The sequence below is a fragment of the Tasmannia lanceolata genome, unplaced genomic scaffold, assembly GCF_043159265.1.
Source record: "Tasmannia lanceolata isolate RefF3 unplaced genomic scaffold, GAP_Taslan_0.1 ptg000020l, whole genome shotgun sequence".
NCBI classification, from domain to species: Eukaryota; Viridiplantae; Streptophyta; class Magnoliopsida; order Canellales; family Winteraceae; genus Tasmannia; species Tasmannia lanceolata.
The window spans coordinates 1,981,598-1,997,342 of record NW_027518697.1 but is presented as its reverse complement, the minus strand read 5'-3'; the positions used below and the strand labels follow the sequence as shown (position 1 = coordinate 1,997,342).

The 15,745-nt window shown below is 39.9% G+C and overlaps 3 protein-coding genes across 3 annotated transcripts; 2 read left to right on the top strand and 1 right to left on the bottom strand.

Moving 5' to 3' along the window:
• Positions 1 to 3,865: 3,865 nt before the first annotated feature.
• On the bottom strand, positions 3,866 to 7,298 carry LOC143854775 (flavonoid 3'-monooxygenase CYP75B137-like). Its single transcript, XM_077364884.1, has 2 exons — positions 6,339 to 7,298; positions 3,866 to 4,744 (listed from the first exon to the last, which is right to left on the bottom strand). Exons 1-2 carry the CDS (start codon positions 7,251 to 7,253, stop codon positions 4,109 to 4,111), a joined length of 1,551 nt encoding a protein of 516 aa, XP_077220999.1. The 5' UTR covers positions 7,254 to 7,298; the 3' UTR covers positions 3,866 to 4,108.
• A 4,881-nt stretch (positions 7,299 to 12,179) lies between these two features.
• On the top strand, positions 12,180 to 15,739 carry LOC143855154 (sesquiterpene synthase 2-like). The gene is made up of 7 exons (XM_077365362.1): positions 12,180 to 12,361; positions 12,802 to 13,063; positions 13,360 to 13,734; positions 13,842 to 14,060; positions 14,210 to 14,348; positions 14,470 to 14,718; positions 15,237 to 15,739. Exons 4-7 carry the CDS (start codon positions 13,972 to 13,974, stop codon positions 15,528 to 15,530), a joined length of 771 nt encoding a protein of 256 aa, XP_077221477.1. The 5' UTR covers positions 12,180 to 12,361; positions 12,802 to 13,063; positions 13,360 to 13,734; positions 13,842 to 13,971; the 3' UTR covers positions 15,531 to 15,739.
• Positions 12,221 to 13,955, top strand: LOC143854814 (sesquiterpene synthase TPS2-like). Its single transcript, XM_077364918.1, has 6 exons — positions 12,221 to 12,361; positions 12,802 to 13,063; positions 13,360 to 13,574; positions 13,637 to 13,734; positions 13,842 to 13,892; positions 13,940 to 13,955. The coding sequence occupies exons 1-6, from the start codon at positions 12,221 to 12,223 to the stop codon at positions 13,953 to 13,955; spliced, it is 783 nt and encodes a 260-aa protein (XP_077221033.1).
• Positions 15,740 to 15,745: the final 6 nt, after the last annotated feature.

Here is a 15,745-nt window from a genome sequence, read left to right as displayed (position 1 = left end):
GCAGGGTAATTGTGCTATTCATATATTTCTTTGACTCTTATTGTCTGTCTTGATTGCATCTGTAAATTGCATCCGCTACATGTATTGATTCTGGTAAATCGGTTGGGAAATGAATAGTTCATTCTCTGGAGAATAGAGGAAGTTCTTTATAAGGTTAATGGTTATGATGATGATGTGATATGTATAGTTGAAATTGAACTTGAAATTGAAATTCTTAGGGCTACTGTGAGGATATCATTTCCTTAAAGTAAGTGTAGGGAGCTGAAAATTGAATTACTATGTGTTGATATGCACATTTCTTTATAATGATAATGGCAGCCCTTACCATTGTTGATATTTGCAGCCTTTACCTAAGCAGGATCGGTAAATTTCAGTTTTCTTTGGCTCTGTTATTGATGAACTGATCGGTTAGATTGGTTTCATGTTTAAACCTTACATTCTCAAAAGCATAATTCTAAGATATATTTATTGGTCATAGTTATTGAATGCTCATTGCCAGGTTATCTTGCTTATGTATGATCATGATTTGAGTTGGGACGATGATTAAACAGCTTGTAGTTCCTAAATTCCTAGTTATAAAAGTTTAACTAGAGTTCACTTTGCAACCATTGCATGTCCGTTGTGAATTTATCAATTCAAAAATCATAAAAATTAAGCTGGATGTGGTGGATGACAATTCATTTCAAATACTTTTCATATTGTGTGACCCAAAATAGCTAGCTGTCTCTCTTGGATTATATGCAAGAGATTATCTGCAAGTTAATTGATTTTTATTGTTGAATTGTTTGGAACTATGGTTTGAATATCATTTCTTTAATGGCATATGTCAGTTCCAGTTGTTTGGATTTCTTTATTCTTCTTGAAGTTATGGGGTATGAAATTTAGGACATAGGGTTAATGGATGGTGTATTTCATTCATGGTGGGTTTCATGGTGCTCACTGGCATGGTGGAAGATAAAATAGCTCATCATCGCCAGGGCGATGAAGGCGCTAGCCCAAGCCCATTAATTTAGGGGACTTGCTTAGTCTGAGTAGCACTCCCCTCTTTCAACTAGTAGACTTACTTAGTCTTTTAGACACCCTTATTCATTAATCCCTCCATTTTAGGAGACATGATTTGTCTCGCTAGGCAGCTCTCCTCTGGGGACAAGCCTCGTTGCTTAGAGCCTCTCCCTTTAGGGAGTCAGCATTTGTCTCATTAGAAGAATCCCTCATAGGAGGCATGCTTTGCCTCGTTAATGTTAGATGTTTTCCCCGTAGGAGACATGCTTTGTCTCACTAAGGCGATCCTCCCTTGGAGGCGAGCCTTGTTGTTTAGAGTATCCCCCTCTGGGGCGTCACCTAATTTGGTAGGGAGTTTTCTCGTAGGAGGCATGCCTTGCCTCATTTTTAGAGCTCCTATTTGGAGACAAGCCTTGTCTCATTTAGAGGGTTTCCTTTTTTAGAAGGCTTACCCAGCCTTATATTAGAGCAGCTCCTTTTAGAGAGTCTTTGGCTCATTCCTCCTTTAAGTTGTAGTATTAGAGAGCCTTTGGCTCATTTGTCTTCGTTAGTGGTTTTTATTAGAAAGTCGTTGACTCACTCGTCCTTTTAGGTAGTGTTGTAGGGAGTCTTTGACTCAGTTATCTTGCTTAGCAGTATTATTAGAGAGTCTTTGACTCATTTGTCCTTGTTAGGGAGTCTTTGACTCAGTTATCTTGCTTAGCAGTATTATTAGAGAGTCTTTGACTCATTTGTCCTTGTTAGGGAGTCTTTGACTCAGTTATCTTGCTTAGCAGTATTATTAGAGAGTCTTTGACTCATTTGTCCTTGTTTGGAGGTCTTTGGCTCAGTTGTCTACTTTAGCGGTATTATCGGAGAGTCTTTGACTTATTCATCTTTTCGTGGTATTATTAGAGAGCCTCGGTCTTAGTTGTACTCCTTCCTTGGTATTATCTGTTAGGAGTTTCTCCTTAGTGTTGTCGTCATTCTTCTTTGTTAGAGACTAGCACAGTCTCATTAGAGCTTTTCTTATTTGCGATCTTAGATCATTCCCTCGTCTTTGGCATTAGTTTACCTGGTTTAGGGGTTTCCCCTGTTAGCCCTATGGTTCGGCCCTAGGGTTTTGCTTTGTACATTCCCTTAGGTCTTTGACCAAAAGGGTGAAAACTCTTTAAACTTCAAAAACATTAAAAAATTTTAAAATCCAAAAACATTGAATATTTTAAAACTCAAAAACATTAGAAATTTGAAACATAAAAAAACATTTGAAAACCTAAAAAAAATTTAAAGTGTTGAGTGTTTTAGAATTAGCAATTAAGAGAGTTCGTTTCGAACTACGTTGGCTTGATCCTCTCTCACGAGGTACGTAGTGCAGCTTGGGATCTTTATCCCAAGTCCAGCCAAACCTTGTAAAATAAACTTTGAAAATCTTTCAAACACATTTAAAACCTTGTTTCAAAAAATATTCCTCTAGAGTTAGGAGTTTCTCTTAGATAGAGAGTTTTAGAGTTAGAAGTTTCTTTTGATAGTTTGTTTGTTTGTTTGATTGTTGTGTGCTTCTTTTAGAGTTAGGGGTCTATCTTAGAGTTATAGGAGCGCCTCCGTCCGGTCAGTTGGTGATCCACATCGCCGAGTGATGACTAGGTCTAAGATGCGTTAGTGATCCCATTGTTTTCCTTAGGACGCACAGCCTATTTACACATAGGTTGTAGGAACCACCTGCATTAGCTTAAGGCTAACCTGCATTTAATTAGGGCATATAGGGTGTCCTAAAATCCACAATTCACTGGAATTTAAATAATCATACAATGAACTTTAATAATTGGTCCGGTCTTTTAGATCGAGTCTAGGATAGAGGGCTAGGTGTCTTAGGCATCATAGCTTAGAATAGGCGCGAAGAACTACGTTGCCTTGATTCTCGTGGAGGCGGGGATACGTAGGCTTCTTTGGATGAATATCAGACCATCCAAGGACTCGGGTTAATGTTTTAGAGTCTTAGGATTTATTGTGTTGTTATTGTATGTTTTGATGTGTTTTCTTACTTTCTTGTACTGATCCTATACCTTTAGCTGTAGCTTGTATGTGTATGTCCACTAGAACCTAGACACCAGTTAGGCATGTCACTTACACCTAGTTGTCATTAGGTGACACATCTTTTATTTTATTTTATGTGTGTTTATTATTTTATCCCCGAGTCATGCATGATTAGGTAGACGTTCACTCGGGGATATTTGTTCCCATTTCACATGATTTTTACCCAAACTTCTTTGGAGTTAATGAAAATGGCATAAGAGACCAAGTGCTTGCATTCAGACGAATTGGGGGTGCTCTTCAGACCTTCTCCATTCGTAATCAGGCACCAACCATATATATTTCTGGTTATCCATTGCACAGAGGATTTGATTTTGAGGTTCCATGGCTTATCCATGGATGGTGACTCTGAGTTTATTTTTAGGTACATCTCGGTTTCGAGCCTTGGCTCTTGATCAGGATGTATCTCATTCGTTTTGTATCGCCACTCGTGCTATGCTATGAGGGTGGCAACCGTTTCGAGAGTTCCTTGGTAGAGCTCTCCTTCACACGTGGATGATCCAGAGGGTGTTAGGGACTCGTTCCCTCACCGCCGTCCTCGGATCGGGGTCCACAGCAACTAGTTATTATGAGATGACCCAATGGAAATGGTCATTATATATCATTATCCATTACTTAATTTTCCTACTTGGGCAATTCCTGCCTTTAAAACGGCTGGAAATGGTCGTGGGTCCATATTCAATAGAACACGGAACAATCATTCTTCGATGACTATTTTGATTTTTTTTTCCCTACGAATTTCTTCAAAAGCTACAAATTGCATACACCAACCTCTTTGGGGATCATTTGAAAATTGAGGCTCTAAAAGGATAATGATATATTTAATTTATTACTTGAGTACATAAGTCGATTCAGGCATATATACCTGACAATAAAGGAAGACATTGGCAATACATTCATCTATCTTACTAAAATAAACTGAAACAAAAGCAAAATATAACTATAAGGTCATAACATAAGGAGCATAGATGCCAAAACATTATACCAAAACCTTATTAGAACTACTTGAGAGCAATCCAAAGAGTTGTGATTATCTTCAAGCATTGTTGTAGAGCCCTGGGTTGGATAGTCGTGGTGTGGGGATGACAATCAGCGGATTTTTTTTCTTTAGAACAAGGCCGAATTTTTCTTCATGCTCGAGCTTCCCCCCATCGGGCAATCGCCAATTGAATGAATGCAAGAGTGAAGACAAATTATATGTCAGCATTCTTTCTGCTAAGGTGAATCCTGCACAAGTCCTCCTCCCTGACCCAAATGGTAAGAAACGGAAATCTACTCCGTTGAGCTCCACATTGGCGTTGTTAGGATTAAACCACCTCTCTGGCTTGAACTCTAATGGATCGTCCCAAACTGAAGGGTCCCTTTGTATTGCCCACACGTTGATGAAGACCCTAGAACCCTTGGGGATGGTATATCCCCCAACTTGGCACGATTCGCTAGGCATGTGTGGGATCAAGAGCGGGAGACCTGGGTGCATACGAAGGATTTCTCTCACCACCGCATCTAAATAATGCAATTTCGATATATGATGCTCTTCTACAATGTCATCCTTTCCTACCACTGTCTCTAATTCCTGTTGGAGTTTCTCAGTAACCTCCGGGTGTGTCATCAACTCGGTCATGGCCCATTCTGATGTAGTCGACGTCGTCTCGGCTCCACCAATCGCCAAATCCTGGGCAATAAATAGTGATGTAAGTGGTGGGCTAAAGAATGAATGAATGAAGTCACATTTGTGTTTGGAGTGTGTTGTGAAACAAACATAATATTCATTAGGTACCTAACCAATATACAAAAACCCGAATAGAACTAGGCTGAATAACGTTCCAGAGGAACTTCCTCCATAATGCTCTAATAGCTCTAATAGCGGGGGGGTGTGTGGAAATATCAATTCCATGGTCTGTTCTTTTAATTGATATTTCCACACCCCTTGCTATTAGAGCATTATGGCCATAACGTTATGGAGCCAAGTTATGCTTTATAGCCATGTAGGTCATTTTGTGACGGCTTTCACTCTGGTTGTTCTCCATGTAGTCTTTCCACAGGTCGCCGCTTGCAGGGGCGGAGCTAAAAGTATAGGCCCCGCCCCCATCAAAACATGAGGCGAAGTGTTATATCCGGCCCTTTTTTCTACTTGGGACAGCCGCCTCTTAGTACCATTTAGGATGGTACTAAGACCATGCCCGATGAAATTTTACAAGATCAATGGTCTTGATTTCATATACATGTTCACTCATGTCCCTTTTTAAATCCCAAAATTATTACCGAGGAGAGGGCAATTTGGTAGTTTTAGTTACAAAATATTTGCATGACTACGTCCCTCTTTAAATCTCAAAATTGCTCCTTAAATCATAAAGACTTTCTTGTGTGAGTGCAATTTTGTAGTTATAGTTATAAATATGGGCAATATGTGTGAAAAGAGCAAAAACCCTTTCTATCAACCACAAATCCGCAATCCTCTCTTAAAGCCTAACTTTTCGTTAATAGAAGGAAAAAAAAATCGGCTTCTTTAAGTCAGATTTTTAACGTCCGTGCCATATCCTAAGTGAGAAAAATGATTGTGAGCTTGAAGCTCATATAGCTTATATGAGCTTGAGGGCCCAAACACATGTGGGCCTACATTGTTAGGATGATCCAAAACATTCATTTGAAAGGCCCATGCATAGATAGGGTGTGTACAAAAAATCAGCTCCATAGGATCATCCTAACCCATCAAAAAGTTGAGGGGTTAGGATGATTCAATGGAGCTGATTTTTGGTACACAACCTATCTGTGATGGGGCCTTGAAAATGTATGGTTTGGATCACCACAAAAAATGTAGGACCCATGTGTTTGGGCCCTCAAACTCATATAAGCTATATGAGCTTCAAGCTCACAATCATTTTCCTCATCCTAATTTGTAGGAAAAATTTTCGGCAAAAATCGAGGGGGCACTCTATGTAGGCTTTCAAGCAGGTTGCTCCGTCCCTGGCCGCTTCCATTGGCAGCCTACTTTGTGACAAGTTTTCATGCTAGTTGCTCTAGATTGCCCCTTTCACACACGGTGCCACTTTTGCCCGGTGGGGGTACTCTATGTAGGCTTTCAAGCAGGTTGCTCCACGTAGCCTTTTTCTTCGAACACAACATGATCCCAAATGCTAAGTACCCCAAAAGCTCCATAGGCCCTTATAATCAATACCCCAAAAGCTCCATGACTGATGGAACTCTTTAGACTAAGTTCTCGAACCAAGTATAAAGTATCTTTGTAACTAAGATAAAAAGAAACTTACAAGCATGAGGGCCTTGACGTGGGACATGGTCAAAACCGTCTTGGGATCGGCACCATTCTTTAGTTGCAGTAGGATATCGAGGAAATCCTTGGTTTCTCCTTTATCATCTCCAGTTGCCTTGTTCATTTCTATCCGTTGATCTAAGATATCATCGAAGATCTGATCGAACCATGACATAAGACCCTTCATTTTACGCTCCACGCCTTGTAAATCAAATCGGGCTATGATTGGAAAAAGATCAGAAATGTTGGGCTGTCCCAACAGATCAACGATTCCCGCGAGCACCTCTTTAAACTCCGAAGCAACTTTGGTATCTTTCCCTACTGTACCACCCCATAGCATACTTGTCATTGTGTTGAAGATTGTTTGAGTTGTATAGTCACCAATGTTAACCGGAGTTCCGGCATGGTGATACAAGGTGTTAACCATCCGACGAATTTCCTTCCGGCGAAAGGCACGACCAACTTCGAGCGTCGTGTTATTGATAAAATCATGGACGGAAACGCGACGGAGCATTCGCCACTCGGGCCCGTATGGATTCCATACAATGTCATTTCCACCATAAGTGATTATTTCAGCTCCGGCCAATTTGTCGTGGTTCGCGAAGGTTATGTCATTGTCTTTGAGGGCTTCCTTCACCACAGATGGGGAATGTAGTACTATGCAGAGCTTGTTTCCGAGCCGAAGCTTAAAAATTGGGCCATAAATCTTGGACAATTTAAGAAAATAGCGGTGGAGATCGGGCTCGATAAATGGAAGATTACCAATTAATGGTAGGCCCATTGGGCCCGGCGGTAACGGTAATGTTCCATTGATCGTGTTCATGATCCGGCGTACTAACCAAGAAATCAAGACTACAGCAATGGAGGATGCAATGGAGAACTTGAGAAGAGTGGTGGGAGTTAGAAGGTCCATGGCAAAGAAGGTGGAAAGTTTGGGTCAAGGGTGAGATGGGGTGAAGGTTGAGAGGGGTGGGTATTTAAGGGCATTGCTTGGATTGCTTATTCTGTTTATGGTTCTTGGATTGTTTCTTCTATTTACAGACACTGACTGAGTAACCATTTTTAATAACAAAGTAACATTTGAAGTTGTCTTCCTACAGAAAGTGACAGTCGGTGGGCCATTTTGTGGATGGACCACAGCTTAAAAGTTGCATAGATTAGATGATTCTGAAAGTCGATTGAGTGACTCAACCTGTTCGTTTTGGATTTTGAGTCAATGATTGATTATTGGACATGAAAACAAACACAATTTTAAGTCCAATAATCAGTTGTTGACTCAAAATCAATTCTTAAAATCCAAAACCATTTTCATTTCGTGCCCTATTCATCTTCCCACGTGATACAGGTAGATTATGGTGATTGAGAGAAATTATTTGTTTTGTTTGGTAGTCCACTTGGTGGATGGAAAATTGCACTTGCTATTTGGTGTATTTTTTCACAACTAAATGTTCTCTCATTTTCAATGCAAACTTATTTTTCTCCTAAAAAAATTAGAATTGTTATCTTCTAGAATCATTTTTGCTATAGATAAAAGAACAGAAAATGATAGATTGTGGGTCCAACCCCCACGCCGCCCTGGTCCAAGCCGTTTCCTTGCATGTCCTGGCACTCCGAGTAATGGTTGTTTTCATGTACATTTGCACGTTGGTTACCACGCAGATGACTCTCCATTAGTTTATGAAATTAAAAACTTACAACAAGTATATATACTATAATTTTCATATTCAGATGATGTTTGCAAATATTTTAGAGCAAAACGAGTAAAACGACTCTTTCTGTTCGAAGACACAAAAAATAGGAGTCTTCTTGACATGCTTTTTAGGACACAAAGCAGCATTTACAAGAAACAAAAGAGGGAGTGATTAGACAAGCCCACACTTCATAGGGTGTGTCTCTATATTCTAAGTTTTCAAGTGTTGTTTAAAACCAACAGCCACACACGTAAAACATTTTGGATGTGGAAGGATCTGCCTAGATCTCCAAGGAGGGCTATGAGATGTGACTCATTGGGTATTCCTAGTATTCATTTTAGTTGATTCTTTCTAGTTTTCTTTGGGCTTTTATGCTAGACGGCATATAATCCTCTTCTATTTTTCCCTAATATCAATAAAACTTAGGTGCCAGTACGGGTTCCTCCATAAATTTGGGTTAAAAGATACTGTTAAAATCACTGTTTGAAAACTCTCTGCATCAATTAGACCCGCTTGAGTTGACTTCTTTTTACCATAAGTTTTTATTAGAGAATGCATTTTTCCTACCAAGTAAATAAAAACTCATATGAATATCTCGATCGAGATATAATCACGTCGATGAGTACTCAACTGTACTGACTGAATGCTCGGCCATGTCACATTGAACCAACTAATATTTGCTTTGGACACATTTTGGCAGTACTTAGTGTTAGTGATTTTGCATTTTCAAAATCATGTATATTACATATTTTAGTGTTTTGGAAAATGTTTTATCAAAAGCGTTTGGGAAAAGAAAATGTTTTCTTGGAAATATTTGCTTTTACAAAAGGATGTAGAAGTGTAGTTGAAAAAGATAGTTCCACATCGGATGAGAGAAAAGAAAGAGAAGGGCTTATAAAGCACTACCTTTTCTAACTCTTGTTGATTGCACATTGGGTTGAACCCATGGTTGGACCCGCGGGACGGTGCAACGCACCGTTCGCACACGCGGACGCGCGCGCGCGGCGTGGGCAATGGGCTATAGGGCGCATAGTGGCGCTTTATTGGCGCTTTTTTAGGCGCACTTTGCACTTATTTTTCCAGATTTGATCTGCACCGTTGGATCAAGATGAAGGTGGACCGGTCGGATGGGTGGGTCAAATGGTTCGCAGGCCCATCAAGCCGAATGGTTCAGTTGGGTTGGGCTTCGGTTCGGGCCTAACGGTCGGCCCAACGGGCCCATGACTCCAACGGTCAAAGGGTGTGATCAAATGGGTTGTGTCCCTTTCCCCAACGGTCATGTGCCAAGGGGGTGCGATCCACACCATAGATGGTTGATCTAACGATGACTGGGTTGGAGAGAAGTTTTACTCAAGCCAACAGTCACATCTAGGATCGATCAGGACCGTTCAATATCAATGAGTGCGATCTAACGGTCAGATTTCAAACATTCTGAAAAGGTGCCCTGTAGATGTGTTTTTCACACTGAAAAGACACCAGATGGTCTATAAAAAATGTGCAAACTTCAATCATTTAAGATAGAAATCGAATTGGCAATTCTGACTGATTTTACACTCTCTTCTACACTCCTACAAAAATCCCCAAGTATTTCTACATACTGTTTTTCTTTTGTTTACTGTTCTAGATACTGTTTTTCTGCAGAAACAGAATCTAGAGATTTCTCTAAGGCTTGAAATTTCGGAAGGGCATTTCGGGTTTGATTCCGCTAGTGCTACGCGTCATCAAACATTATTAGGGCTTCCCTACTAGGCTTCATTGTATCTTGGAGGCAATTCGCGGATCCCCTTTGCACACTACTAGTGGGGGCGAATCTTGTCTTAAGGAAAGTGATATCACGCCTTGAAGCAACAAGTTTCTGTTTTCTATCATCAACAGTATCCTCAACAAATTTTCCAACACTATCGAGTTGGGCTCTGTTTACAACAACTTCTTCTCTTAAAGCTAGAGTTTACAATGCTCTTCAAAATCAGCAAAATGTTATCAAAAGGTCCCCAAATGAAAGGAGCTGTACCTTATTTATAGTGTGCAAGTAGCTTATTTTCCCTCCCATACATTCAAATCGTCACTACATGCCCCTCAATTACTCAATTATTACAAATTTACCCTATTACAATTACAACCTACAAAATACATGGACATTTACATCTAATGCCACTTACGCTTATGACAATTATGCCACTCACACAATTCCTACTAGAATAGGCCCTTTTATACTTTGGCCGGTACCGGTTCCTCATCAGGTAGGAGTTTCCCATAATACAAAGTGTCTGATAATTACCCAATTTGGCGGAATGATTGGCCAAATAGTTTTTTTTTTTTTTGAAAGATTAAATTGATTGGCCAAATAGTTGACAATCCTAATAACATGAGTAAAGGAACTATATATCTCAAATATCATCGATGTATTTGCCTAATCTCCACGGACCATCATCACTACCCATGGCCCGAGAAATGACATTTGAAAATATCAACTTCCAACTCGAGGAGTTCATCCATTTGATCGAGGAAAATACTAATAACCAAGCGAAGAGCACTACCCCAGAAGTTCTTATCATGAGTTTTGGTAATCTACTGCATAATTTGTACCTCAGATGAGACAGGCGAGCATGAAAGCAGATGATATATATGCTGAACATATTACAAGATAGGCATGACCTGTGTATAAAACAACAATGGATCACCACCAGGGTGACTTTGTTTGGGTCATTCTCACCAAAGACATGTTGCCTTTGGAGTACACGAAAGGCTGAGTCCAAGAAAGATCAGACTGTTTGAAATCATTGAGTTCATTAATGATAATGCCTATATAGTGCAGCTACCTCGCTGTATTCACATGTATTCAATGTGAAGCACTTGATACCTTATCATGGAAATTCAAAGATGAGATTTTGAATTTGAAAATAAAAACTTCCCAAACCAAGGGGATAATGCAAAGTGGGCCCTAAAGGATGCATAATATACTGTCACCCCCTGAACCTTACACACGGTCGGGAACGAGACAGTCCCTCTGAATAAGTAATAACCGTATATGGTTTTTTTTTTTTTTTGAAAGATTAAATTGATTGGCCAAATAGTTGACAAACCTAATAACTTGCCTAATCTACACCAAAATACAAATTGTGTGCTATTGTAGGACCACAACATCCTTAATTTCACAATCAGAAAAACCTATAAAACAAGTGGGATAACTGTAAGATGCTCATGATTTTTTTTTTGAAGAAGGCAACAGAATATATATTTATATGTATGAGTAAGCAGAACCGAGATGGTCCTTGCGGAACAATGAGCAAAGAAAATAGCAAGACAATAAGTCAAGGGGGGAGATAGTCAAAACACTCCAATTCGGCCTGAGAAACTCCACTCTTAGCCAGAGAGTCGGCTGCCACATTGGCCGATCTCCGGACATGCTGAAAGACCATGGAGTAACCCTTTCCTCTATCCTCTATCTCCTCAAAGAAAGGCACAAATCGCCAAGGGGGAGAAGCGACTCCCGAAAGCCAGCGAATAACATTTACGGAATCGCCTTCGACTATCAGACTGTCGCACTCCAAGCGAGGCAAGGAGAGGATCCCACTGTGACGACATCACTGGGTCCCGAGAAGGCACAGTCCGCCCACCATCGGACTGTAAGATGCTCATGATACATGCCAGATTTTAGTGATTGAGGTTTTTTTTATCAAATGGGCCCCTCCATGAATAGTTTGTGGCCCCAAAATCGCACGGATCATAGCCATTCCATGTATTTCTGCCTGTGAAATAAGGATCTACAAGGTATACATTTGTCTTTCACCCACCACATGCCTACTTGCCCAACACATAAATTGAAATAATACCTCGTGGCCCTCATCGTACACTATATTTTGCCTTGTTTCACATTATTCTCGTTTGGTGGAAACATGTACTCACACTCAATCAACAACAAAGAGAGAAAAGACCCACCTGAGATACACCACGGCAAGCAAAGTAAAAGCTAAAAAATTCGACCACGATTTCTTAACATGCAAAAGATTAAAAAAAAATAGTGTAAGATTTCTCACCATGCACATGCAAGAGAAATAAAATAATTTGAGTACGATTTCTTAAGATGAAGATTCATCTACCAGGGGTCCTTAAATACTGATGCGTTTAAGCCCTTCAATCTAAGTAAGAAGCCTTCACAAATTGAAAGCATTAATATTTCTAACTTCTCATGGCACTTAGTACTTCCTCTGTTCTTTCTTCCTCCACCCTTCCAGTGGAAACTGGAAAAAATCCGGCTGTTCGCCGCTCAGCAGGATTTCACCCCAGTATCTGGGGCGATCATTTTCTTTCCTACACTGAAGATCCCAAGGTAAAAGAATGGATTCTATTAATATTGTTTGATTTACAAAGAATCAATCCGTACTTATATAGAGCACTTAGGTGATAAACATAGAATCCAATCCATGTAACTATAGGAGACCATCCTAGTAAAAAAAAAACTACCTAGGTTTCCTTGTCTAAGGCCTTGTTTGTTAAAGATTATGACAACCAATTGTGAGTCCAATGATATGTTTTGGCCTCACAATCGGTTGTCATAATCTTAAACGAACAGGCCTTAATTTTCAGTCCAATAATAGGTTTTGAACTCACAATCAGTTGTCATAATCTTAAATGAACAGGCCCTAACTAACTTGCCTAATCTACACCAAGATGATCCAACAGTGTGATCTCAACCCAATCCAACAGTGAGATCTCACATATTCTAACACTTTGCTTATGTCCATATGTTTGTTGATTGCATGAATACAGAAGCTGGATGCATGGAGTAAAAGGGCTGAAGTGTTAAAGGAAGAAGTGAGGAGAATTTTAATCAATGCCAAGGGATCACTAGAAGAATTGGATTTGCTGGATGCAATCCAACGGCTCGGAGTGAAATATCACTTTGAGAAAGAGATTGAAGAGGCATTACACCATCTTTATGTTGCAGAAACTCATGCTTCTACTGATGACTTACATTACGTTTCTCTCCGGTTTCGACTTCTGAGGCAACAAGGGTACAATGTGTCTGCTGGTAAATCCCTTGCCACATCATTTTGGTCACTGTCAAAATATATGGTATACTTTAGTTTAATTGTGACACCCTCAGCCATCTTAGCCATCCTTGAACCCCCTCTTTGAGCCTTTTTTTCTTCGTGCTTTGGAAGACCCTTATACTTTGTTTCTGTTTTGCTGCACACTCTGATGAAACATGAAAATGATCACTTCCACTCCATCGAACTAGTACTTTTCATTACTCTCCAATTTTGTTGATCTAAGAGATATTTTGTGTGGATAATCAATGACATAAATATTGGGTGGTGAAAACAGATGTATTTAGAAAGTTCAAAGACGAGCGGGGCAACTTCAAGGCAAGCTTAAGTACTGATGCGAGGGGTTTGCTAAGCCTGTATGAAGCCGCATTTCTCAGCATACGAGGAGATGATATCTTGGATGAAGCCATAACTTTCACAAAAGAGCAGCTTAAGTCTGCTATGACCCATGATGACGCTCCTCTTGCCAAACAAATAGCTCATGCCTTAGAGGTACCCACGCACAAGCGCATACAAAGGCTAGAGAACATTTTCGCTACCTCACAATCTACCAGGAAGAGAAAGGAAGGAATGATGTGTTGCTTGAGTTTGCCAAGTTGGATTTCAATATCTTACAAGAATTGCATAAGAAAGAACTAAGAGACCTTACAAAGTAAGTTTCCATATTCTCATTACTTGAATAAGGATCCATTAAACTAATGGGATCTAATTGAACCCATTAAAATGGCGACTTGAACTGATCTTTTCAATAACTTGCAGGTGGTGGAAGGACACAGATGTTGCAGGAAAGCTACCTTTCATTAGAGATAGGTTGGTGGAATGCTACTATTGGATCTTGGGTGTGTATTATGAGCCAGAATACTCCCGAGCTAGAATTTTTTCTACCAAAATGACAATGATGGTCTCAGTTATTGATGACATATATGACGTATATGCTACTGAAGATGAGCTCCAACTATTCACTGATGCAATCTATAGGTTTGATCTATCCACCTCAAAAGATTATCAAATTTTCTATTGAACACTGGTGTGCCATGATAGATGCCACACTATGCATCTGTTGAAATGTGAAGGTCCATATTTAAAAGATCTGAAAGTCTAAGATATGAAAGCTAATTATTTTTCAGGTGGGATCTTGAGGGCCTAGATCTGCTCCCACAGTTCTTGAAAGATTGTTTTCTTGTACTCTATGACACCGTCACGGAATTAGAAGACGAACTAGAACCGGAAGGAAAATCCTATCGTGGATACTATGTAAAGGATGCGGTGGGACTAACAAAACCCGTCACTAAAATACATTTTGATCCAGAGCCCAGAAGAGTTTGATACACAGATTTCAAAGTTGAAGTTTGATGATGTCTTGATTATGTTCTGTTTTATCTTGCAGATGAAGGTTTTGGCTAGAGTATACTTCGTTGAGCACAAATGGTATAACAGAAATACTGTACCAAGTGTAGAAGAATATCTCCGTGTTTCTTCTCTTAGCGTTGCAGTCCATATGGCTAACGTCCATTGTTGTGCTGGGATGGGAGATGTAATGACCAAAGAGGCATTCGAATGGTTGAAGAGCGAACCAAAGGTTGTAATGGATGCATCACTAATTGGCCGACTGCTTGATGACATGCAGTCCACTGAGGTATGCTATTTTTTCTCAAACCAAAAATTTATCTAGGAACGTGGGGCGGGAGGGGCTGCACTTGAATTTTTATTGATGAATAAAAGTACATGAGGAGGACACACCAATTTAATTTCCTCAAAACCCGAAATAAAAGGAGCATTACTTACAAGAGATACTAGGGATGCCCGAAGAGTCACATCTTAAGGTGCTCCTAGCCCTTCTAGAAGGTCCTGCCACGGTCAGTATGTATCATTCTCTTTTCCTTTACAGACAAAATTAAGCAAAGAGTCAGCAACCTAGTTAGCTTCTTTGAATTGATGCGACACAAAAGATTGAAGCATGACACTTGGCCTTTGGGAAACTTGTTAGCAAATAGTCTCCATGAGAGACTGTATAAATCATATATAGGTCTCATCTATTCCACCTGTTGTAGGGAGCTAGAACCCTTCGACAACAAAATATTTCCATTCATGACTGTAAATTCCTAAAATTCCACCGTTCCATGGCTAAGTATTTTTTGTTTTGTATGTTTGAAGTTTGAGCAAAAGAGAGGCCATGTTGCATCGGCTGTCCAGTGTTACATGAATGAGTATGGAGTGACTTACAATGAAGCATGTGAAAAGCTGCATGAAATGGCTGCACTTGCATGGAAAGATGTAAACCAGGCTTGCCTTAAACCAACTGTTTTCCCTCTGCCTGTATTTATGCCTGTAATCAACCTTACACGAGTGGCTGAAGTCATCTACCTTCGTGGAGATGGGTATACTCATTCAGGAGGAGAGACTAAAGAAAATATCACATTGATGCTTGTCAATCCAATCTCTGTGTGAGAATGGAGTTTCTTTCCTAAGTGTATCTCTTCTGTTCTTTCCCAAGTGTATTTCTTCTTTTCTTTCTTAATAAGTGTATTTGTTCTCATCCTTGTTTTTACTGGGTAGGATTACTATGAGTCGTAAAATGCCCATTACCATGTCTTTAGTGAGATGTGATTTTTAACTATTATGAAATGAATAAGGTTCTCTGGGTCTTGTTTGTACAAGTGACT

Bases quoted from the DNA above. Each gene is read 5' to 3' on its own strand.
- LOC143854775 (XM_077364884.1), bottom strand. From the start codon at position 7,253: ATGGACCTTCTAACTCCCACCACTCTTCTCAAGTTCTCCATTGCATCC. The intron at 4,745-6,338 runs GTAAGTTTCTTT...TTTATTGCCCAG, and splicing joins ACGTCAAGGCCCTCATGCTT to GATTTGGCGATTGGTGGAGC.
- LOC143854814 (XM_077364918.1), top strand. From the start codon at position 12,221: ATGGCACTTAGTACTTCCTCTGTTCTTTCTTCCTCCACCCTTCCAGTG. The intron at 13,575-13,636 runs GTACCCACGCAC...ACAATCTACCAG, and splicing joins AAATAGCTCATGCCTTAGAG to GAAGAGAAAGGAAGGAATGA. The intron at 13,735-13,841 runs GTAAGTTTCCAT...AATAACTTGCAG, and splicing joins GAACTAAGAGACCTTACAAA to GTGGTGGAAGGACACAGATG.
- LOC143855154 (XM_077365362.1), top strand. From the start codon at position 13,972: ATGACAATGATGGTCTCAGTTATTGATGACATATATGACGTATATGCT. The intron at 14,061-14,209 runs GTTTGATCTATC...ATTATTTTTCAG, and splicing joins TTCACTGATGCAATCTATAG to GTGGGATCTTGAGGGCCTAG. The intron at 14,719-15,236 runs GTATGCTATTTT...GTATGTTTGAAG, and splicing joins ATGACATGCAGTCCACTGAG to TTTGAGCAAAAGAGAGGCCA.